The 25,259-nt window shown below is 37.7% G+C and overlaps 1 protein-coding gene across 2 annotated transcripts; it reads left to right on the forward strand.

The window, feature by feature from the left end:
- Positions 1-21,910, forward strand: snapc3 (small nuclear RNA activating complex, polypeptide 3). 2 transcript variants are annotated; one of them, XM_041219278.1, is made up of 9 exons: positions 1-342; positions 2,628-2,711; positions 6,976-7,060; positions 8,895-8,999; positions 9,622-9,771; positions 13,565-13,647; positions 15,220-15,384; positions 20,109-20,216; positions 21,321-21,910. In XM_041219278.1, exons 1-9 carry the CDS (start codon positions 92-94, stop codon positions 21,466-21,468), a joined length of 1,179 nt encoding a protein of 392 aa, XP_041075212.1. In that variant the 5' UTR covers positions 1-91; the 3' UTR covers positions 21,469-21,910. The 2 variants fall into 2 exon arrangements, with proteins under 2 accessions (XP_041075212.1, XP_041075219.1); XM_041219285.1 differs by lacking the exon at positions 2,628-2,711 and having other exon boundaries at positions 2-342.
- The last annotated feature ends 3,349 nt before the right edge of the window (positions 21,911-25,259 follow it).

Genomic DNA, 25,259 nt, shown 5'->3' on the forward strand with positions numbered 1-25,259 from the left:
ATAAGCGACCTGGGAGCTGAAAACTACAACTCCCAGGATTCCGTTACATTAATGTATCCGGCCTCTGTGCTGTCACTTTACAATAACAGACATGGCGGCGTGCAGCAGTGCAGAAGCAAAATATGAAACTGACAGAAACATACCGACATACGAAGTTAGAGATATAAACAGTAATGTTATTCACGTCGGCTCAATTGCAGGATTATGGAGAGAAAGGCTGGACAGGAAATATTTTTCTTTTCACGACAGAGAGATCGACAAATCTACAGAAGAGGATGCTGCGTTTGGAGAAGAGATGGGCATTTCTGCAGAAACAACGGATGAAATCAAAATGATTTGCAGGTCGGTAACAAGCGGTGCAACAGTAGTAGATTGTTCTTAATACAAACAGTATTTACTGTCTGCCATTCTGTTTAGTTTCTCTGTGCTGCCGGGCCAGCGCATTCGTATTTCTACAGAAAGTTAAATTAGTACAACAAGTGGGCCCAAGTTATATTATGTGTTTATTGATCTAAACAATTGTTAAGAACGTGATTCCAATTCGTAATGGCGAGACTGTACTATTACGACTCTGCGGTAAACTGTCTCTAAACTTTTAATCAGAACTAGTTTACATGATTGTTTTTGTTTTTTGCAAAATATGTTTCCCGCTTTATTATTTAAACAGCAGATTTTGGTTACGGTACACTTAACCCACACTCAAAGTAGAAAATTCTGCTCATTTTTTGTAGTTAAGCTTTAATGGGTAATTTTAACAAAAAATAAAGTGAGGGAAAAACAGAAATGATTAATCTATTTATGATATGTATACTGCGTATTACCTTTCAGTTCAGGTTGGTGAGCGTCGACAGTAGTAGCCTGTAGAGGCCGCTAGAGGGTGCAAAAGAAACGGGGTTGAAACAATAGTAAAAGTTTGATAGTGACAGTTTTATGTGTTGGGGGTAGAGGTTAGGTTTAGGGGTTAGGTGTAAGTTGCATATGTTGTGGCGCGGAATGAAGTTGCACGTTGACAAATAAATGGTGTTAGTAACGGTAAATGAGGTAAGGTGAATGAATGCGCAATGTGGCGTTTAGTTCAATTAGTTCTGTTGGATAAGGAAGACAGAAATTCTTCTGAATGCTGAGAAGGAAGGTGCGGAGCCCAGTGAAAAACTGTTGACGGGAAATGAGTGTTGAGAAGAACTAAGCGGGTTTGCCATGGTGTATAAAGTGTTTTGCGGCCGCTACACCCACTCTCACCGCCCCGAACTGAACTTTAATACGCGGTAACATTTTCACCAATATTTAATAAATTAATTCTTTTTTATTTTCCTAATTTTATTTTTTTAAATGACATGTTAAAGCTTAATAAAAAAGCGCTTCGCAAGATGCAGTAACAAGAAAATCCATAATACTTCAAATACAGAAAAAAAACATAATACATGATATATAAGCATAATACATTAAATACAGAGGGAAGTACATAATACATGAAATGGTACATTTAATACAGTGGAAAGTGCATAATACATGATAGTAATATAATACATGAAATTGTAGCAGCAACGGAAAGCAAGAGAGAACAGGTGGGTCTTGAGAGTTAAAGGGTCTTAAAGCGAGTGGCGGTGGGTGCGTCAAGCACCAAATCTGGGAGAGAGTTTCAAAGAGTCGGAGCCATGAAGCTAAACAAGCGTTCTCCAAGTGGCGTGCGCTTTTGCTTGGTGATAACAAGCAGGCTGGAGTCAGAGGACCTCAGCTTGCGTGCAGGGGCATAGCGGGTCAGCAGGTTGAGTTAAGTGCTCCGTCTTTAGTGAGGTGATTCTAATTTTGAGAATGAAGGTGTAAGTCAAAACTTTGTTCACTTGATTTAGGGATTGATTTGAACAATTTCTACCCAGCTGGGATAAGCGCCATTCCTGGATTGTATAGTGAGACAGTGGAATACAACATGTGTAGATGGCTGATGTAATCCAAAGGGGTGAATTGTAAAATGCGTAAATAAAATCTAGTGGTAGCCTCCCCTGGTGTAGGTTATTATTTAATTAAATTGTCCCCTTAGTTTCTCGTGTTGTACGTTTTACCTTTACATCATTAGGAACCATACAGGGAGGTACTGTGCAGTGAAGCTGTCCAGAAAACAAAATGTGACACTTTGGGTAAGCACTGGGCTCATTCATGTTTAGACAAATGAGTTTGGTGGTCTCACGGAACAGCCTATATATGTTTTCAAAAGCCATTACCCCAGCCACTAGTTGTATTGCTATTGAAATTAGTTTTAGCTCTTAAATGCAACACAGTAAACAAATTGCCCCATGTGGTTAATGATTACACTCTGGCATTCCAGCTGTATTTAAGAATAAGACATTATTGAGAGCACCAGTATACAGAGGCTACAGGGATGCTTTGAGGAGTTTTGGGTCTTTTTGTTTCTGTGTGAAGACACAGCTGTCCCAGGTCCAGGTCCTAAAACAGGCGTGCTTCACAGTGGGGCTCTGTGATGCATTTTTGTTGCACTAATTCAATATTTGTTTAAATTTGGAAGAATGTTCAAACAGGAAAGGAAAGCTGTGTCACTCCTTGATGACTGCTTGCATGGTTAATGTCCAGATTTGTAATTTGTTGTTTGCTTATGACTGATTTCCTAACAGCCTGGACACACTGAAGTGCAATTCAGAAGAAGAGACTCCTGATCTGGAGTTGATACCAGATGATACAAGTCTGGCTTCTTTAAAGTAAGGTGCATTTTTTCAGTCTTTCATTTAATAAAGCTTGTAGAGGGATGCCAAGTTATTTGCTTCCTAAATGTCCCAGCAACAGTGACTGGCGAGTACACTTTTAAACAAATGCTTGCCATCAATCTGAGAGCTGCTGGGTTCTGTTACTGCCCTTGCGCGGAGCTGCTTTTGAGATTTTCTAGAGAAAGTATTGGAGTTAATCAGCCTACCTCATTTCATTCAAGTCATGTGACAGTGTGACATTTCTACACGGAGCTGGTAGGGCTGACAGTTGAATGGTTACCAAATCACATTATGTGAATGGAATGAGGACGGCTATTGGTCCCAGCAGAGGATGATTCTCCAGATTCAAAGCCAGGTAAAGGCAGTAACTCAGTATTGGTACTACAGAACCCTCTGAATAATTGCAAACACCATCTTCTTTTAGATATAATTAACGTATATTAGAATATATATATATATATATATATATATATATATATATATATATATATATATATATATATATATATATAATATAATAAAATGACATTTACTTACTCATGAACTCTGCCTCTGAGCATTAATGAGCTTATCGTGTATTTAAGTGGTTCATCTGCATTAGGCACTGCGGCCCACTGGCACTCCTTGGGAAAATGTCAAATAAAAAACATTTGATATGTTTAAACCTGTAACATTATAAATAAACCTAGTCTAAACTGTCTTATTCCTCTGAATAAATATTGTGAAAGATGGAAATTTCACAGAATATGCACTGAATGAAAATACATTTTTTTTAAAGACATTCAAAATTCTAAAAGGTATTGACAGTGTCGACCCAAGGGACTTTTTCAGCCTGAAAAAAGAAACAAGGACCAGGGGTCACAAATGGAGTTTAGAAAAAGGGGCATTCAGAACAGAAAATAGGAGACACTTTTTTACACAGAGAATTGTGAGGGTCTGGAATCAACTCCCCAGTAATGTTGTTGAAGCTGACACCCTGGGATCCTTCAAGAAGCTGCTTGATGAGATTTTGGGATCAATAAGCTACTAACAACCAAACGAGCAAGATGGGCCGAATGGCCTCCTCTCGTTTGTAAACTTTCTTATGTTCTTATGTTCTAATGTTAGTAAATAAAAGAAATTACAAAAACTAAACAGATGTTTTTATCAAAGCTTTAAATTAGATACCTTTGTATAATTGAAATTTTAGAAATGCAGTTATTTTTGTTGGTCATAAAATAAGAAATAAGTGCATGTATATTATTATTCCCATTCATAAATGCCTGAACAGGAATCACTTTAGAGTAAAGCCAGTACAACATGCACAAAAACATAACTCTTAAATCCTAATTTCTGAACACTGTGTAACTAAAATGTCTAGCAGTTACAGCTCACACTGAACTGTCATGCACAAATAAGACAAATGCGCATAACACAGGGAATCAAGAGCTTTGCTTAAGTTACTTTTTTCACCACTACTCTGCACAACCAAATACAACTTGCAAAATCACATTCAGTTGACTTGCAACCCCCCCCACCCCCCGCCAAAATAAATGTAAAAAATCATGGAGTGCAGGTACGCCGCTTAACCAAAAGAAAACTTCTGAAAATAAATCCATCTGCAGCGAAATTTGAATCAGTCAAAAATATTATTATTATTATTATTATTATTATTATTAATAATAATAATAATAATAATAATAATAATAATAATAATAATATTATTAACATTATTATTATTATTTTCCAACAAACATATTCTAGCATTATTTTAAGATGACTGTGAGTGAGCCAGTAATCAGTAAAATAGCAGCATATCCAAACATTTTAATAAACCAGTTACCGGTGTGTAACAAGATTTATCAGTTTGATGAATAACTTGATTAAGTTATACTGAAACATATATCAAAGTACTCTATTTTAAATGTTAATAGTCACAAAAACGCATTTCATAAGCATCAGTTTAATTTTTAAATGAATGATATAGAGTACAAAAGTTAGTATGAGAACGTGTCTACAAAAGAAGGCAATCTGTTCGCTCCTATTTGTGAATTTCTGCTTTGATTGACAGTTCGCTAATACTCCCTTGCTACACTATTTTACTGCAGTTACAGCTGCCGCCAGTGCCTGCTGTTCACTATTAATACAAATACATAGACTGTCAGTTTGGGAACCCCCGGTGTATCTGATGAGCGGTGTGGGTGTCACCTGCTTGCAGTAAGCATGATCAGATATCTATCTATACATAGGTGTAGCCTGTGTGTAGATTGCACCGCCTGGCTGAATGTAACTTGCTTAGGAAATTAGATGGTCAGTACAACAGAAATAAATATTGCCTTCATAAAAAGTTGTTTTGTTTTCATTTGTCATTAAAGCTAATTTTTCATATACATTTTATTTATTTATAAGCTTTGTTCTGTGACCGTGGTTTACTGTACAAATAGGCATTTTTTTTAAAAAAAAAAAAAGGAGAGTGTTTAAAAAATATGTTTTTGAAGAAACTTGCAGGGCTCTAAAACATTACCTGTTATTTTGCTTTTAAATGTACTACAGTAGTGTTTATTTATTGTACAGCAAGATTAATATAATGCATTTGATACAGAGAACAAATACGTTTTATTTATGAATTGCGTCAGAGTTTCTAAACTGTCTATTTTGTGCTAAAATAGCAGAATATTTAACACGGTTTCAACACAAGTTTAACCATACACCCGATACCGAACTGAAAAGATCATAGTTAGGAATTTTATTAAAAACATGTCTGCTTGTTTCGTTATCCTTTAAGTATCTTGGTATCACTAGATGCCAAAAATCGATAAACAAATCACGTTGCAGTCATTTTACATGGGTAGTAAATGGTAATCTTTTGAGGGGTAGCTCTGAACTTGTGAGTTGGCTTACTCATTAAATTTCAAATCGGCTTGAGTATTTTAAAAAAAGAAAATAATAAATAAAATTAAAAAAAATAAAAATCAGTGGCCTTGTTTAAATATTTTTCTAAATAAATGTTCTGGGTTGACTGGCAGACCAGTCAAGATTAATTGTGCTAGTACAAGACAGAGCTGCTATTAGAATTAATGAGCAAGCTTTATAGTGTTGGAACAGTTTGTGTTTAAGAGCGAAGTACCGTAAATAATATGGTGTAAATCTAGTATTGGCATATTCATGTTGTAAGAATGTAATCAGAAAGAATTGCTTACCCTGACTCTCTAGCAAGCCTAGAAATCTGATTTATAACTTTAATTGAACAGTTTGATTCATTTGTGAAGCAGTTAGTCAGAGGTATCTGGCAATCTGCATAATCACCCAGATAGGCACGTGGGCTTATTAGGGAATGCACTGTTTTGTGAGAATGCAATTGCTCCTTTGTTTCATATATAAGCCCATGCACCTTTGTCAGAGTATATGCACCCCTCAGTTAAAGATTAGTATAAAAATAAAACCTAACTTAATGTGCTTTACTGTGCACAAGCATGGTTGTGACAGTAACGTTAGTAAAAAAAAAAAAAAAAAAAACGTTAGCCTTTAAATTGGATTTGCAATAGATTTTCACTTCAAAATAGATCATACATAAATAAATACATAGATGTATGATTTACAGCTTAAAGGGATGAGATTGAAAAGACACATTTACAAGTGTTTTGTTCTGATATTTTGTTTTCCAAAATACTGTAACTTTAGTAACGAAAATGGTTTCCTAAATATTTTATCAATAGAAATTGGCAATAATGTTAGTAAATGTACTACTAAATGTATGTTTTATCATTTTCAAAAGTTTACTTTTGATTGTTGTATTTCAACATATTTTGCTCAGTTAAAGTACATAGAGCTAATGAAACAAAGTAGATATTACTTAACATTTGAAAGATTGTGGTAGTTGTATTTTTGTCATAGCAGTTGGTGTAAAACGGTCCGTCTTGCACTTCCAAATTTAATTTAATTTGTCTGATTGTCTGCCTGTGGTCCTCCTATAACTTGCATGCTTTCAGTGTGTTTGGAAAGTTCCTTCTGAAATGGAAAGACTGGTATATGAACTGAAATACATGCAAGGAGCCATCAGTCAATTTCTGTCTAATTTGCTACAAAAAATATACAAAGTATGTGTCTTTCATACATAGAAATGCTACAAAATGGTGGTAGTACATATTAGGTTAGATGTACTTGAATTATTTTGTGATCCTAAGAGTAATGCTATGTTGGTAAATGTGTGCAAAGTGGGATTAGCTTTTTAAAATTAATCTCTGAAAATACCCTCTGAACATTTTTCTTACTCTACTAGAAAGAGGAAAAAGAGACTGGATTATCGGGAAGAAACTCTTATTATAGATCGGATCTGCAGGAATGAAACCTACGCCAATGAGGTGGTAAGTCTGGAGGAGGACTGTGCTGTCTCTTACCCTGTTAGGGCACTTAGGGGATTAAGATTTCCATTACATGAGAGTAGATGTTAAACTTCATGCTGATTTGAACTCTGCTATTGCCAAGATAAGCACCATAGTACAGCAGTCAGATTTTATTTTATTTATTTATTTATTCATGTATATGTATTTATTCATTCATTCATTCGTTTATTTGGCAGACATCTATCTAAGGCGGCTTACAAGGTTACAATGCAAAACAATATTTAAATACAGTATAGTTTACAGTAAGTGCAAATTATACTACTAAAATATAACATAAAATGCAACAAGTTAGGATTAAAACCATTTGTATATACAGACATAATAGTAGTGCATGGTAGTGCTTCAGCTGAGAATCCAGTAACACGGTGCTTAGGACAGGCGAGTACAGCACATAGAGGAGGGGTAGGGAGATCTACAAGTGCAGTCTAAACAGGTGAGTCTTGAGGTAACGGAAGGCAGGAGAGGGAACAGTCTTGGAAGTTCTCCGGTAGCTGGTTGCACTAATCATTTTCAACCTCGGTATATCCATGATACAATTTTTTTAACATTTCCATTTTCTTCATTTACAAATCATTCCAACTGATATGACACAGCCCTTTTGATTTATCTTTGCTTTTATTTCACAACAAATCTCATATCTAGTTGTTGTTGTTGTTTGTATTTCAGGCCACTGAGATAATCACCTTTTTTTTAATCAGTATGGTAATCAATTCCCTTAATTTCTGTTGGTCTTTCTGTATATTTTTTTTTTTACCTCAAACATTGAACAATTCTTCAGTAGTCTTACTGGAACACAATTCAATTTTAGATGATTTGAGACAAAATTATCTACGTTTCTGTAACAAATTTGTTTCCTGCTTTAGCTGACAAGCGGGAAAGATGTGGGTTGTTTCACTGCAGCACGTGGAATTGGTTAAAAGAGTTTTGCGTGAGAAAGCGGAAATTGTTGCTGCAGTTTATTTTTTAAAACATATTGAGAACTGTGACAACGAGCATGAAAGATGAATTTGCAGTACTGTGTACATTTCCTGTTGTACAGATCCTGATTAATAGAAACCATGGACTCCCTTACTTAAGGTAACATTAGGCTGCCCAAATTTAGTTCTAATCTGGGTGTGTGAAATATGTGTTAATGAAGTATTTAAAGAGCACTCAGTGGTCTATATAAAGACTATTGGAGGAGTCTTGTACAAAAAATGCCACTTTGCCTTTATAGTTTATTAATGCTGCTGTTGGCCTACATGCAGGAGTTAGTCTGTTGTGTTTTTTTTTATGTCACGAGTACTATGGATCCATGAAATAGATTGTATATGAACAGAGATTATCAGAAGCTGTGAGTTTCCATTTTTCAGTGGCTGCCAGTGCTCCCTTGATGTTGGATGCTGTGGCTTTGTGAACTCTTTGAAACAAAGCAGATCAAGAGGCCTCTATTACTCTTTTACATACTGGCAAAATACAGGTTTAATTTGACCGATTGAACACTGTTGATAGATGGCAAACACTTTACATTACTAATGCTTGACCCAACCTTACTTTCATCTTACAAGCCACATTGAGAACAGCATCTTGAGAACTGTTAGGGCTGTACAAGTGAAGTCTCCGTGATCTCCAGATTTCCTAACAGTCTGGTGTGGGGGGGGTTGGCTACCACTTCCACAGCACAGGTCCACTATACCTGCATCGAACCTATATTAAGAAAATAAGTAAATACATTCCTATAAATAGCTGTTTGATTCACACGTTCACTGCTGCAAAGAGGTGTCTCCAGTCATTTCACTTTGCATGTTCCTTTCAGCATTGTCTAGGATTAGACAAGACACCTGCGGACCCAGAGGATCAGGTGGAGGAGGGGGAGATCATCCTAACTATGAACATCCTGTATCCGATCATATCACACCAGGTAAACTAAATCAACATGTTCAACAAACAATATTTCATATTGTTTCAATATGTCATTTTTTTTCTTCCTCTGTGGTCTGTTTATTTAAGACATGTGTAACTAGTATATACTAGTGGCATTTTGGTGTGTGTGAATTGCCTGTGCCGTCACAGAACCACTTTGTGAGGTGGTTCAGAGACGGCACTGAACTGCCTTTACTCCTGTGTGAAAGGCTGTGCATTGATTCGCTTTAGCAGAAAGTGAACCTCCCACGTGACTTGCATGTATAACGGACGTGTTGGGTATTTTTGTCGTTGGTGTTAAACGCTTTCATTTTTTTCAAATACAATGGCTGATCAAGAACAAGGTAGTAATTGGGGTCTGGAATAAGTGAAGGAGTTAAGTTTTACGGGCCGACCAAGGAGGTGAATTCACAAACAGAAGGGACGGTGCGTGATGCTGTAATTTATGGATTATGTAATTACCGTTGCCATGAAAACGATCTGTTGACTGAGTTGTAACAAGGCATTGTTTCACCCATTTTTGTTCTATTTGGAGTTTAAATTGTGCTGCACCAGCTATTACAGAGTCTCCATTGTAGATATTTTTACAAACCTAACTATTCCTTTCTCCTTCCTTTTAGTACAAGGAGAGCAAACCCCTTCAGACGATACAGGTTCTGGGCAGTCAGAAACTGACACAGCTAAGGGATGCTCTCTGCTGTGTGAGCGACCTTCAGATTAGTGGAGAGTTCAGCAACACCCCCGACTTAGCTGTGGAGCATGTCAGCAAGGTAAGGTTCCTTCTGTTCTGGAAACCTGCTTCACTGCACTGCAGAACACCAAACCGCAGAGTTTGGACAAACAAATTAGAATTACTTGCCATAACACTGTCATGTTTGGTTTTGGGCCACCATGGGCATCCAACTTTGAAAAGGTTTACTGTACCGTTTCTCAGTGTGCCACTCATTTTAGCTAATTTTTGCATTGTCCATGTAACTTAAATACCAGTGTACTCTATACTATAATGTGCAAGCTTAGCTGCAGTTCTGTTCTCAAAAAAAGGACAATGTGGTGTTTTTGTTTTACCTATAACTCATTACAGCTAACACCATTTTACAAGGGGCCCAATGCCAGGTGATAATAGACTAAATTCAAAGGTGTTCATGCAGCATTTTAAAAGAAAAGAATGTCAGCTTCTCCCTGAGATCCTGAACACTGTTGTCTCCTCGTGGGAAGTTTTCAGATGGCCTAATCGGTGTATCCTCAAATGATGTACCCCCACCAGATGGGGCTTCTCTAGAGCCTTGCTACCTGTCCCAGGCTTGGCAGGACCTGACAATAGTTGGGTCTGGTGTAGTTTTTTATATTATGGTTTGTACTTGGCTCAGGTCGGGTTAGTGTTATCAGTGAGTGGATTGTGGTGTTTTTAATTTTAAGTATTTTTTTTCTTCCTCTGTGTGCAAGTGATTCCTGCTTCACGATTGTTGAAAAAACACTTGCAATGCACCCCATAGGTTTTTTTGAGGAATTACCTCTTATTGTACCTCACTTATTTGTTTTGTGCAGCCTGTCAAATGCTATGTGGCTGGGCTTTACTAAGTAACCACAGGATATAATTAATTTCCAGCACAACTAACAACCAATAATCATCTGAGCTGATAAACTGAATTTTTGTGCAGCCTGTCAAATGCTGCGTGGGCAGTTTTAACAGGATACAATTCAGTTGCAAAACACTAACGTCACCAAAGTTTTAACAGTCAGTCTTCTACAAATGCGCAAAAAAACCCCCCAAAAAAACACCAAGTGCAATGCCTAATTCATAGCTCTCATCAATCGTCAATTCATGCCTTTTTCTTTTAAGATGACACAAACTGTTTCATTCCAGTTAGTGATACAAAACATATTTGTTCTGTAGTAAACTAAATGCATTTGTTTAAATGTAAAGAACGATTAAATGTACAGTATTAAAACACTGCTCTTTAATTCACTGTTAGTTTTCTTTCTCGCTACTTGTAATGTGCTGTCATAGGCAAATGTGAAACCTGGTTTGTATATGACCTGCTTTATATCATGAATCATGCCTGTACGGCAATCATGATATTGTCGCGATCTGTGCACTTGTGTTTTTGTGGTGTAATTCCCGCTGTAATTGTGTTCCCTATCACTGGTGTGTTTGCCTCTGTCTGTGTCTGTGTGGTCCTTGCCAGCGTGTGGTGCCTTTTGTGTTTCCCATATGATTCGTTGTTGCTTGTCTGTCCTTATTGGCTGTTTGTCTGTGCCCATCTGTCCTCGTGTGCGGCTGAGGACCAATGGAATGTGTATGTAAGCACCTGTACCCTATTAGCGTAAAGGGGTGGAGCTATAGAGCCTCCACCTGCACAGGCCTGCACATCTGAGACACCTGGACTCAGTTGTTCAGAGCTAACACAGCATCCATAACTGATCAATTCAGAAACAAACATGGCAGCGTTGTTTTAAGCAAACAGTCAATCTTAGTCCTCTTCCTGGTGTCCGAAAAAAGAAAGAAAACATTTACTGGATTAATGGTAAAGGTGACACACGCTTGATCATATCTGATTCTTTTATCCATTAAAATGGATTAACCAAAGTGTCAGTTCAACATTTTCTGCTTTGAACTTGAAAAGTGTCTGTGTCAAGTGCATGGGAGAAGGACAAAGCTAAAGATAAGATACAATTGGGATGGCCATCACCTTACATTGAACTAAATGACACACATTAATCTTGGTTAATCCATTGATCAAATCCTGCATCCAGCCATTCATCCCTAAATGAATTCTTCTCTTTCTTTTTCGGAACAAAATCGACACCATTTATTCTACGCTCTCCTGCCACAAACCCCATCAGATGGTTTTTTTTTGACACAAAATCGTTTGCAGTACTGGCAGAAGGTGAGTTTTCTTTTTAATTGCTAGAAAAAAAATAACTTACCATTTAAACTGTGTGCGAAGTGTCGCTGCATTTGAACGAAAGAAACTAAAGATGAGCCTTCCCGTGTGCACCATCTTCAGCCATGCGTTTAGATTAATTATTTCCAGCTGTCTATGGTCCTTTGCAAGTGCCGGTGTATACCAGAAAATAGTTTTGGGTTTCTCTTTTAATTTCCTTCCTATCTATTCTGAATTTGTTTTGCAGGAATTTTGGTCAATGCTGCTTGTACCGATGTGGAAACTACCACGCGTTCGTTCTAGGAGCCTGTGTTTTCAGTGATGTGCTTGACCGAGGCTCCCGGAAGGCTGCACACTGTTACCTAGTAAGGCTGGTCCAAACTGCAATTGAACTTGCTGTGTTTCAATATGGAGTCCCCAACAATCATGACTCCCTTCTTTTTGCTGTCTGGCCACCACTGTCAATGGGATCCTGGATGATGTTGGTTTGGTTCCTTTGAGCTCAAATCTGTTGGTTGTTGATTTATGGTGGTTGTGTGAAGAGTTTCTTTTTTCCCTGCTTTGCCTACTGAAGACCCAGCGTTCTGACTTCATCTCCCTGGTGGCTTCAGGTCTGTTAGGGTGATGCAGACTTCTATGAATTTGGGTTGTGGACAGTCCTCAAGATCTTCGTTGCGTTTTTTCCTTCCAAAACTCACTTCTACCAGCTCCATTTCTAGCATGCTTACTAATTTATGCAAATCCTGGATCACGCAGCACTTTAAGCACACTTGGTTTAGCTCCACTGGGTTCTCTCGGATTTCTGCACATCAAGCAGGTGTCACAGATTACTGGCTTGAAGACCATGTTGAGGGTTTTTTTTTTTTTTGAAGTTTAGTTTCTTATGCAGCCGTCAACCTGCTTTCAAACTAAAACTGCTCTGCACTTTTCCACGCCTGTACTTCTCCCATGTGAATCCACCTCCCATTCATCCTCCTCTGTACCTGCCATGATTTCTCTTTCTTTTAGAACAAAATCGACACCATTTATTCTACGCTGTCCTGCCACAAACCCCAAGACATTGAGGCCTGGATGTCTGCCATTTTGCTTCAGCTCAACACCAATAAATCTGAACAACTTCTAGTAGGATTGAAAACTCAGCTCAGGAGTCTGCTGCTGCCTTCCCCCACCCTTGGTGTACTTGTGGATAGTAACCTTGCCTTTGATGCCCAAATCTCCTCTGTAGTCAAATCCTCCTTCTACCACCTCAAATATCTCAAAAGGCCATCCCTACCTTTCCCTCCCGGATGCAGAGATACTCTATAATGCTTTCATCTCCTCTCGAATCGACTACTGCAACTCTCTGCGGTGGTCTTCCGACACGCGCCATAAACCAATCGTTACCAGAAGTAAAAACAGATTGTGGGGAAATGGGTGATCTGTGACCTCACCATCCAGTTAATTCCTTTCCTGTTTCTCTGACTTTTTCTTGGATGGCTGGTTGTATGTTGTTTTTTTAAATTGCATTCCTTTGGATAACTCAAAGTTTCTGGTTCAATTGTGACCTGAACTTAAAAAAAGAGGGAGAAATTGGTGTTTAACGTTATGTTACAGAATACTCCGCATCGTTTCTCTTTTTTGAATGTGGGATTGACAGTAAATCTGACTAAAAAACCTGTTTTTTCTCATTGTTTTTAAGGATCACTTTAAGTCGGCTTATTTTTACTTTGAGGGCGTGATCTACAATGATATGAGATACCCTGAGTGCAAAGACCTTAGCAAGTAAGTGCATTTTGGGTGCTGGTACAAGCAAAGTATACAGTCCATGTTTGCTATATGTTGACTAAAAGCTGCAGTGTTTCCTCACCATTATATATGTGTTCCATACTGTGACCAGTACTGAATGTCTGTAGCTATTGAAAGTTGTATTTTGGGAACCATTTTTCTGGTTTTGATTAAGCTATGAATGGACATTTCAATACAGGGTGGAATTATGTAATGTTAACATTTCTTTAGTGCAGGGAAGAGCAATTTTGGCCTTTCACACCAGGTCTATGTTCCAACCATGTTATTAATGGTTTACTTGAACCAATTAAACTGCTTTCCAGATCCTTAAGTAGTTTCTTATTCTATAATATCTGTCAAACCTGGTCTGGAATGGCCCTCACAGACCCAAGTTGACTATTCCTGAATGTATATATTGTGATTCATTTGCATATACCTAAAGGTACAGTATCGAGCCTGATTAAATAAATAATAAATAAATAAGTAAAGGCTTGTAGGAAACATGTTTAAAAAATAAATACAAATATTAGCATTGAACTGAATCCAGGAGCCCTTGCAATTGGGGAAGCACAGGTGTGCATCCCGGCTATGCGCAGTCATCTGTCCTTGCTGAGGATTTGGCTGGCCTTTGTCCTTCAGGGGCCGGCAGCTCACTGACATCCGTTCTCAAGACGCTTGGTCGTGGGATCGGAGGATGCCCATTGGACCTTCAGTCCCTCTGAGCTGTGTGGGGAATTGCTGCGGTGAGACATTTTAAATTGGGGGAGAATTGGGGGCTAAAATAATTGTGTACTCTAAGTTAAAGAAATACTGGATTTTTGTGTAACCCAGCAGACATATTAAAAACAACAGCCTCCAAAATAAGCCCCAGGCTCCTCTTGCCACTGCTTGTGCTCCCACTGATGTATGGAGTAACAGTCAGAAGCATCACAGTTCTTCACAATTATAGCACTTGATGCTATGTAGTATTGAATAAGTAGACTTTTTGCCATTCCTTTACAGACTTGAGTTCCTTCCAGATAAAAAGACAAATCTAGAATTGTAGTTAATCAAATTTAGTTTTCCTTTCACAAAAAATGGAGTAGACTGCTTTTGATTTTAGATGCAGGTACAAATTACTTTAAAATGAAAATGAGATACATGCAAATATATAATTTGTATATCTAAACTTGACAACCCCTTGGTGTATATGGTGCTAATTAACATTTAATTTAAAAAAAAAATGTTTTTTTGTATCTAAATACCAACATTCCCAAGTTCAACTCAATCCCTTTAAGTATGTATTTACTACCTTTTGCAAGGAGAATAAAAACACATGTTGACTGCTTATTCTCCTAATATTTCAACAGCTAGTAAAAGGTTGTGTGTGTCTAGATCTCTACACAAGTACTGTAAAATGGCATTTAAACAATGCAGTTGTCTTGTACAGAGTCAGTGTAGTGGCTCCACCCATTATTCTAAGGCAGGAGTTGTATGAGTCTTGTTTTATTTTAGGTGAATTGTTAAGTTTATTGGAACATTTTTGTCATTCAGACTAAAGACCAGCATCTTCTCATTGTGTTGCATTAGGACCATCTTGGAGTGGGTAGAATCCCGTGAGAGAGGCTATGACCGCTTCCAGACAGCTAAAATGGAAGACACAACATTCAATGATTTGCGTATAAAAATTGGGTATCCTTACCTGTACTGTCATCAAGGAGACTGCGAACATGTTGTGATTATAACAGACATCAGGTGAGCTTCTGTACCTGGCAACTGCATGCTAAACTGTGAACAACAGCTGTTATCCTTGTGGGTCCTGGTATCACCCTGCAGTCCAAGCAGAAGCACTTTTCACTGGGAACACCCTCAACCTAAACTGAAGTCATGTATTTCTGGTTTACTCCCAAAGCTACCACTTACAACCATGCTGAGCAGCAGTGTGTTTGTAACGGGGGAGTGTTATTTGAACACAGTGTCAGGGTAATGTGTTCAGTTAAAGTGTTTGAGTGAAGTTTCTATGAACTTCCATGGCTTCCAATTTCAATTACAAATGGCCATAAATGAACATATAAAATGAAGAGACCACACATTGCAGGTTTTCTTTTTAATACCACAACATGTCAAATAGGCTCGGATGGTTTTTAATAAAGTGTTTTTGTGCATATATATGCAAACCTGTACTATACATACTTGCCACCACCCCACCAAACAAGACACTATAAAACTATAAAGACACATGAGTGCACATCCTTCATGTTTAAACCCCATATCCTACATTCATGCTGAACAAATGCCTTGCACAATCTACTGAACAAAACGTGTCTCGTTTGTCCCATGCAAGTAAATCATGCATATACAACAAATCTTCTTTATACATTTTTATGTTTTTTCTGAAAAACAGTATTGGCAAACACCATAAATGGAACAAATCTTATCAATATAAGTGGTTTTCAATATTTTGTTTTTTAAAACTGTATCCCTTGTGTCTGAAAATTCAGTTCAAGTACCCCTTTACAATTTCCGCTTTACTGAATGGTACCACGGTTTTAATAAAAGGCATAATAATCTGATTAACAAGTTTAGAAAAATCCCCTCCGTTTATTTAATATATAATTTATGTCACTAGTTTAGGATTGACAATTGCTGGTTTGGGACAGAATACCAAACAGTAATTCTTAAAACTTTTAATTACAAGTCTTTGGCTGCACAGAATCAAAAGACAGTATTTGGGAATCTCTTTGGAAAATGCACATATTTGCATTTTATTGGGCAAAGTTATTAAAAAGAATCCAAAATACTCTGCACTGTAAATGTTTATCACAATACCATTTACAGTGCCTATAGGAAGTATTCACCCCCCTTGGACGTTTTCACAGTTTGTTGTGTTAGAACCTGAAATCTTGATGCATTTAATTTTTTTTTTTCCTTTTGAAGAGGCAAGGGAATTTTTTTATTGTGAAACAACAGTTAATGAAAAAAAAAAAAAAAAAAAACATAAATGACTTGGTAGATAAGTATTCACTTCCCTGAGTCAATACTTGGTAGAACCACCTTTGGCAGCAATTACAGTTGAGAGTCTTTTGGGGTAAGTCTCTACCAGGTTTGCACATCTGGATCGTGCAATATTCACCCATTCTTCTTGGCAAAATTGTTCAAGCTCTGTCAAGTTGGATGGGGATCGTTGGTGGACAGCAATCTTCAAGTCTTGCCATAGATTCTCAATCAGATTCAATTCCACTCCAGTGTTGTTTTGGCTGTGTGCTTGGGGTCATTGTTCTGCTGAAAGGTGAATCTCTGCCCCAGTCTTAGGTCTTTTGCAGACTGAAGCAGGTTTACCTGAAGGATTTGTCTATGTTTACACTACCGGTCAAAAGTTTTAGAACACCCCCATTTTTCCAGTTTTTATTGAAATTTAAGCAGTTCAAGTCCAGTGAATAACCTGAAATGGTACAAAGGTAAGCGGTAAACTGCCAGAGGTTAAAAAAAAAAAAAAGTTTAGGTTACCAAAAATTGAAAAATAATGTACATTTCAGAGTTATACAAAAAGGACTTTTTCAGGGAACAAGTAATGGGTTAACAACTTACAGCTGTTCTGAGCAGTGGAAGTAAATTAAGCCTTGAAAGTTGATGCTAACAATTCCTACAGGTGTCCCAACTTTTGCTGATTACTTTCAAATTCTCTGTCTTTATAAAAGCAGTGTTGGAACAGACTGTGTTACTACACCCTCTTAAGCATTACTGGGAAAGCATTGTACTGCAGGAAGTAGTATATTGCTATCATAATGGCGAGAAAAAGGCAATTAACAAAGGAAGAGAGACAGACCATTATAACCCTTAAAGTGTAGGTCTTTCCTTTAGAGAAATTGCAAAGAAAGCCAAGGTGTCAGTGAGTACAGTTTCCTACACCATCAAAAGGCGCTTGGAAACTGGAGGAAACTCTGACAGGAAGAGGTCTGGCAGACCCAAAGCCACAACAAAATCAGAAGACAAGTTTCTGAGAGTCAACAGCTTGCGTGATAGGCGGCTCACAGGACAACAGCTTCAAGCACAGCTTAACACTGGTCGAAGTAAGCAAGTCTCAGTTTCAACTGTGAAGAGAAGACTTCGAGCTGCAGGTTTGACAGGTCGAGTGGCAGTAAGAAAGCCATTGCTAAAATGGCAAAATAAGAAAGAGGCTTGCCTGGGCCATGAAGCACCGCGAGTGGACTACTGAAGACTGGAAGAAGGTCTTATGGACCGATGAATGAAAATTTGAAATCTTTGGTTCATCACGCAGGGTTTTTGTGCGCCGTCGAGTAGGTGAAAGGATGGTTCCTCGGTGTGACACCAACTATCAAACATGGAGGAGGAAGCTTGATGGTCTGGCGACTTGCACAGAGTGAGTGGCACCCTGAACCAAAACGGCTACCACAGCATTTTGCAGCGCCGTGCAATACCCTCTGGTATACGCCTAGTTGGTCAGGGGTTCATCCTACAGCAAGATGATGACCCAAAACATACCTCCAGGCTATGTCAGAACTACCTTAGAAGAAAAGAACAAGACGGTAGGCTTCAAATCATGGAATGGCCAGAACAGTCTCCAGACTTAAACCCCATTGAGCTGGTTTGGGATGAACTGGACAGAAGGGTGAAAGCAAAGCAACCTACAAGTGCAACACATTTGTGGGAACTTCTACAACAGTGTTGGGAAGAACTTTCCGAACAATATTTGATTTCCATTGTAGAAAGAATGCCATGAGTGTATTTGGCTGTTATATCTGCAAAAGGTGGCTACTTTAAGTAAAAAATTTAGATTAAATTTTGTTAAACAAAACGATTCCATGATTTCTTTATCTCCAATTGTTTTTGTTCTATACTTTAATTTCAGAGTACATTGAGACATTAAACTGCGTAAATTTCAATAAAAACTGGAAATTGAGGTGTTCTAAAACTTTTGACCGGTAGTGTATCTGCATCCATTTTGCCCTCTACCCTGACAAGCTTCCCAGTCCCTGCCGATGAAAAGCATCCCCATAGCATGATGCTGCCACCACCATGCTTCACAGTAGGGATAGTGTTACCTGGGTGATGTGCTGTGTTGGGTTTGCACCAGACATAACGCTTTGCATTTAGGCCAGATAGTTACATTTTTGTTTCAGCGGACCACAGAATCTTTTGTCACATCTTTTCAGAGTCTCCCACATGCCTTTTTGCAAATTGCAAGCAGGATTTGACATGGGTTTTTTTCAGAAATTGTTTCCTTCTTGCCACTCCTCCATACAGGCCAGATTTGTGGAGTACCTCAGCTATTGTTGATACATGGACAGTTTCTCTCATCTCAGCCATGGAACGCTGTAGGTCTTTTAATTCATTTCTCCACCCCCCACCCCCCATATTTTTTCACACATTGAATCTGTTGAGTTGGTTGTGGGGGGAAAAAAAAAATCCTATTTAAATGCATCAAGATTTCAGGTTGTTACACAACAAACTGTGAAAAACTTTTCTAAAGTCAGCGTATTTTCCGAAGGTACTGGTCAATAACTTTCCGTGGCTTTGCACTTGAAGGCTCTTATGTTTTCTTTCATTGTTTTTCTGTTTCAAGTAATAAATGTATCTATTTTTGACTCGAAATGATGCACAGGATAATTAGAGTGGAAACGCACTCATTCTGAGTCATTCATGCCTACAGGTGGATGATACTGTTGAAACTAGTCTATACTGTAATCTTCATAAATTAAATATTTATCCACAGTGGTTTAGAGATACTGTAATATAAAGTACTGTTAAATAAATTCTAGATCATTTATTTTCTTTTAATTTCCTGCGTACCCCTGGTTGAAAAGCCCTGTTGCAAGAAATGTATAGGAATACTATTCTTTCCCACTCATCATGTATAAATATATTGTATCACCTTTTTTCTAGAAATAAAATCTTGATTATCTAGCTAATAATCACATTAATTACCTTGAAAATGCACAGTGTATAGTGTAGGAAAAATGTTATTTAAAATAAAACTTGAAACTAAGTATTCTACTTTGTGATTTATCAGTGCTTGTATTTCTTGTCAAATTGATTGTTCAAATAGCCAAAAAGAATTTGAAAAAATTGAAAGATGCAAAAAACAAGACTTTGTCTTGTGAATAGGGCCCATATTATTTTAAAGGTGGTCAGCTGAGGTGCATATTGAGTAGCAGGGCCTTACACCGTAAAGTAATATTTAAGTTTGTCCACTGTTATAAAATACAAATATCTCTTTATAAAATAACCAAACAAAGCAAGCATATTATAAAAGGGTCTAATTTGAAACCCTGCGTCAGGTTTCTGCTCTCAAACCGCTATAACCTAAAATTCATAGACATTTTACAGCATAAAATATGTCTGTCTGTTCACATAGCATTCATGACCAGTGTGCCAAACCAAAACCACCATCCAGCCCAATGGGTTCTTCTCCATACTTTGGTAGGTAATTCATTTTCTTTTTCTCTCTGTTGCATCAGAATTATACATCAGGATGATTGCCTTGATAAAACAGCCTACCCACTTTTGAGGAAAAAGCATTGGATTTTGAGCCGGAAATGTGCAGTATGCAAAATGTACATCGCAAGGTTAGTACATCCATACTGAAGTGTTGCTTTTTATAAATGGGTTTTTACTTCTGTCCGCATATGTATAAAAGCTGCTTCGCAGCCTTCACAGTGTGAATTAATCATTTTAAGTGAGCCGACAATCCATTACCCAGTCTTTAGAGTACTTTATCTAAATATTTCTGTAATTTTAAATCATTAAAAGACAGAGACTACCACAAAGTAAACATCTCTATCTGGGTGAGTCTCAAGTGTATTTGTGTAATGACACAGGTTTGATCACAATTTAACATCAAGATTGTGATGGTATTTAGATCAGCCACTGTTTAGGTCAATTGAAAAAATCCCTTAGTCTCCTACTGAGGCGATAGTTGGAATACTAGACAAAGATTATATATATATATATATATATATATATATATATATATATATATATATATATAGACCCCAGTCATAAGAAAACAGCTGTGGACAGAAGGCACAATCATAAACCATGTATGTAAATAATCTTCATTAGTTAATTTCCATTACCTTGTTACTTGGCTAGCACTGTAAAATATAAGCGCTATTTTACATCAGTGTATTTGTGGCAAGTATCTAAAACTGTACATTTACATTTAAATCTCTGTGTAAATAGTAATTTGCTGTTTTTTTAATAAAAAAAAATATATATACTGGACTTGTTGCAATAAAGATAGATAGTGACACAATTGATAGCTTTAACTTCCAACGGTTTACATTTTAAAACTACATTTTAAAACTAAAGCTAATGTGCTCAGTTTATCTGTAAAGTACATCGGAGAATTCAAATGCTTTGTAAATATGAAAGATGCTGTAGTTCTTGTCCAAATATCTGTGAACCCCCGTGTACTCTTTGAAAATAGACTATGAGTGCACAAAGGCTTGCTTTATATAAAGGGAAGCTTTGATGTTAGTGATAGGTACCCCATTAATGTTAGCCATGTTCTGAAGAAAGCACACGCTGCCTAGTATTTCACCTAGGCTACAGCAGGAAAGAAGCTTAAATGCTGGATATTTATTATTTGTAAAAAGCTTTTAGGGTTGTGTACTGCATTTGTTTGTCTATGAGTTTCTTATAAATATATTTTGCCCGTTACACTCTAGGTGGGTGACCAATGACGACTGCTTCGCTCCAGCAGATCCCTGCTATTTCTGCGACTTGTGCTTCAGAATGCTGCACTACGACAGTGATGGCAATAAACTAGGAGAGTTCCTTGCATATCCTTATGTGGATCCGGGAATATTCAACTAATGCATCTGCTGACTTCAGAATGTTACCGAAAGACTAATCCAGCCATATCCCAGATCCACTGTGGGGAAACATATAAGGCAGCGTTCCCACTAAACTCATTTACCTGTATTTTTAAGCAGTGCTAGAATAAAGAGATGTACCAGATACTGTGAAGAGCTTAAGTCCTGTGTTATACTGAAAGACTGGTGATGTGCAACAAGTCATTTTCCAAAGCTTTACACACATTACTTTGTTGTGATGGGGAAATAGTTAAATAAGTCTTATGACAACATTGTACCTAAACTTTAATATAAATCTGTTGTGGGTTTGTTCTGTAACAGAGCACTTTTGTAGACTTAATGCTTCAGCAATGAGTAATCCTGACACAAAAGAACTAGCCAAAATGGCTTAGTGTTCAGTCAGCCAAGGACTGTGCTGATGCACTGTAACCCCCCCCCCCCCCCCAATAGACTGAATACAAAAAAATAACAAAACGGAAGTCTTTTGAAGATAAAATAGATTTAAAACTAAAACTTTCAATTACAATATTTTATGAAACAAGAGAATGGTTGTCACAGATAATAATAATAATAATATTATTTTCATATTTAACACGCCCATATGTATGCGTTAAGATTTCCAGACAAAATAAATGTATTTCTCTAAAGAATTCACAGTTTCATGTGGTTAATAATTGAGGTTTTCAGTAGTCATACTAAGTTTCTGGGGTTTCCCTATGTTTTACTTTTTTTTCCAGCTTAGGCAAATACAATTTTTTTTCAGTACTGCAAAATTGCATAGCACTGCTCTAGGTTTATGTAAGTGACCCCCTGATTGTGATACTGTCAGTAAGACTTTGGTAAGTTTCATCACAATTGGATGATACTCTCAAGGTATTTTGTATTTAAAGTGTGACATACAGATAAAAAGGGTCCCTCTATATACTCTTTCTATACCTGGTTAAAACCAGCAATAAAGTGAACATGATTGACCATTTACAGTTACATTAACAACTAGCAGCTCAAACCCAATAACTGTGGAAACAGCTCACAGAGAACATTAGCAGGTGGGTAGGGGGGCTACATTTATTACAGTAGAACCTCAGTTATGAACACCTTGGAAATGGAGGTTGTTCGTAAGCGTGAAAATTAGTTTTCAGTGGTTTTAATAAAAGTGTACACCTGCTAGCTACAGCATTAAATCTGACAACTAATACAAGGATAGTACAGCTCATTGCAATAATTATATTTTTATGGTTTGAAAGTAAAATGCAAATTTGAACTGTAGCAAAAACACAAATTGAACATCCAGGAAAACCTGGGTTAACAGAGCATATTTATAACAAAATGCATTCCTACAGCTTGCTCAGTCATTAAAAAAAAAAAAATAAATAATAATCCCACTAAAATTGCCTGTTTTTGCTTTGAAATCTGCCACACCTCTGTCCGGATACATTTGGTGGTACAATAAATTTGCCTTCTCCAAGATGAAGAAGTGCTTTATCAAAATCAGCAGCAGCTTTGCATATGGCACATTTGTTTTTTTTTTACTGCTGCTGCCTTTTGACTCCACTGCAAACTGTTGGATTTCTTTCTTGGCCTTCTTATTTATTTATTTTTAATACCACTGACTGATACCGAATTCCCATTGCTGAGGATGATACCGTTATCAAGATTTTTGCAATCGTCTTTTTTTATTATTGTTGAACACAAATGGAACATGCAGCTCTACATTTTCCACATGTATGGTCTCCCCTCCAATCTTCCCCACAGCAATAAACACCTTCACCCTCCCACCCCCCAGAGCAATGGTATCTTTAAATCTATCTCTTAGGTTTACTGGTAGCGAGTCCCATATTCAACTTGAACTGGTTGGAGTGGTAGAAAAGAATACGTACCTAGTAATCTAACCTATAGCGTGTCTAGGTTGTGTGTGCTCTCTGTACCCTGTGCACCCCTCCTAAAAAGTGGTTCCACACCTCTTCACCTGCAACTATTAATGAAGCCTGTGGCATTTTCAGACTGCTCCCTAACAAACCCCTTAGGCAGTGACGTAGCTGCAGTTACCTCCAGAAGTCAGTCCTAAGAACACTGTACTTATTTTGTATTAATTCAAATGTGTCAAAATGTCCTTTTGTCTTTAATGTAATGTACACCCCTTTTTTTTGCCAACTTCCCCAATTCATGCTTTTACCTCCTATTGTAATTTTAGGATTTTTCCATGTAGGAAAGTATTGATGCACTCCAATTGAATCTCTGTGCCCAGACTGAAACAGAATGAACTACAAGATTAGAATGCATTTGTTCAGGCTGTTCCTGTTCCAAGTAATCAATTTGGGGGATAAAAGGGTATTTGCATCTTCACATCAATATTTACCCAATCTGGTCTTTCATCCTGTATCTCAAATAAGCTGTTTGAGTTAGAGAAAGGAAAATGATAATATTTCAAATTTGACAATTTAAGACCCCCTTTATTAACTGGACCTTGTAATTTAGTGAGGGATAGGCATGATAAACTGAAAAAAGGAGGTTCAGTTGGTAAAGGGGTCATAGACATAGCTAACTTGTAGTGCACATACAATTTTTATTACATTTTTACCCCAGATTGACTTTTGACTTAAACCAATTTATCTTATATCCAGATATCGCAGAAAAGGATTTCACTAAGCTAAGAAACAAAGGAACCGACCTCTGGGACCCCATCAATCTGTGCCTTTTTGATATTCTGGAGTGTGATATTTTTGTAATGTGATGTTTTATAATGCGATACTTTGTACTGTGATATTTTGTAACAGTTATAAATCACCCTGGATAAGGGGGTCTCCTAAGAAATAAATAATATTAATAGTCATCAATACATCATCTGCATATAGCATTATTTTGTGTTCCTGGGCCCCCACAGAAATAACGTTTGTTTTTACAAGATGTTATGTCTCCCACTAAAGGCTCCAAGGCCAGTATAAATAAGAGGGGGGATAAAGGGCAGCCCTGCCTTTTGCGCCTACCTAGTGAGAAAGTGGGAGATCAGTCTATTTGTTAGAACTACTGCAGATGGGTTACTATAAAGCCCATTTATCAAAGTTTGTATGCTACTTGCAAAGCCACTCGGACAGTACTCGCACAAGACTGAGGGAAGCTTGCTTGTCATAATGAACTAACAGCTTACTGGAACCGGGACTGTTCGATGACTGTAGCATCAGGTCAGTACAGTACCAACGACACGGTTTATTCAACACCGTAACTATGCGGTAACCCGGTACCAGTCCGCTCAGTTTTCAGTTACTGTGGGTAGAAACGTACAGGGACGACCACCTGTGCAAGCTACTGCCAAAACCACTGTCAGCGGCCATACGAGACTGAGGGAAGACTGCTCGTAATAAACTGACAGCCCTCACTGGTGATCCGAAAGCTGTTGCCAAAACAGCATCAAGATCAAGCCTATTGGTCCTGCGCAGTGCTGGTGCGCCAGCAGCTGCTCTCACTACATATGTGCCGTAACATGCAATGCAGACACGCCTGGGCATTGTATCTGTGAAAACAGAAAAATGAGGAAAGAAATATTGATCTCATACAATACTACAATTACTTAAATGATACAAACAGTCTCTCAGTATTGGCTCAAGTCAAAACGGGAATAAAATAACTCCAGCCAGAGCTATTACAGCATGGGGGGAGAGCAGAAAGTCAGCAGACTTACACTGCTTGATCCCTGGGAAGGGATGACTCAAGCTGGCAGATTCACGTGGGGCACAAGGCTGCAGAGGGATGTAACAAACAGGCTGTAGTGTACAAATACGTGCAAAACTAATACAG

The sequence above is a fragment of the Polyodon spathula genome, chromosome 2, assembly GCF_017654505.1.
Source record: "Polyodon spathula isolate WHYD16114869_AA chromosome 2, ASM1765450v1, whole genome shotgun sequence".
NCBI lineage: Eukaryota > Metazoa > Chordata > Actinopteri > Acipenseriformes > Polyodontidae > Polyodon > Polyodon spathula.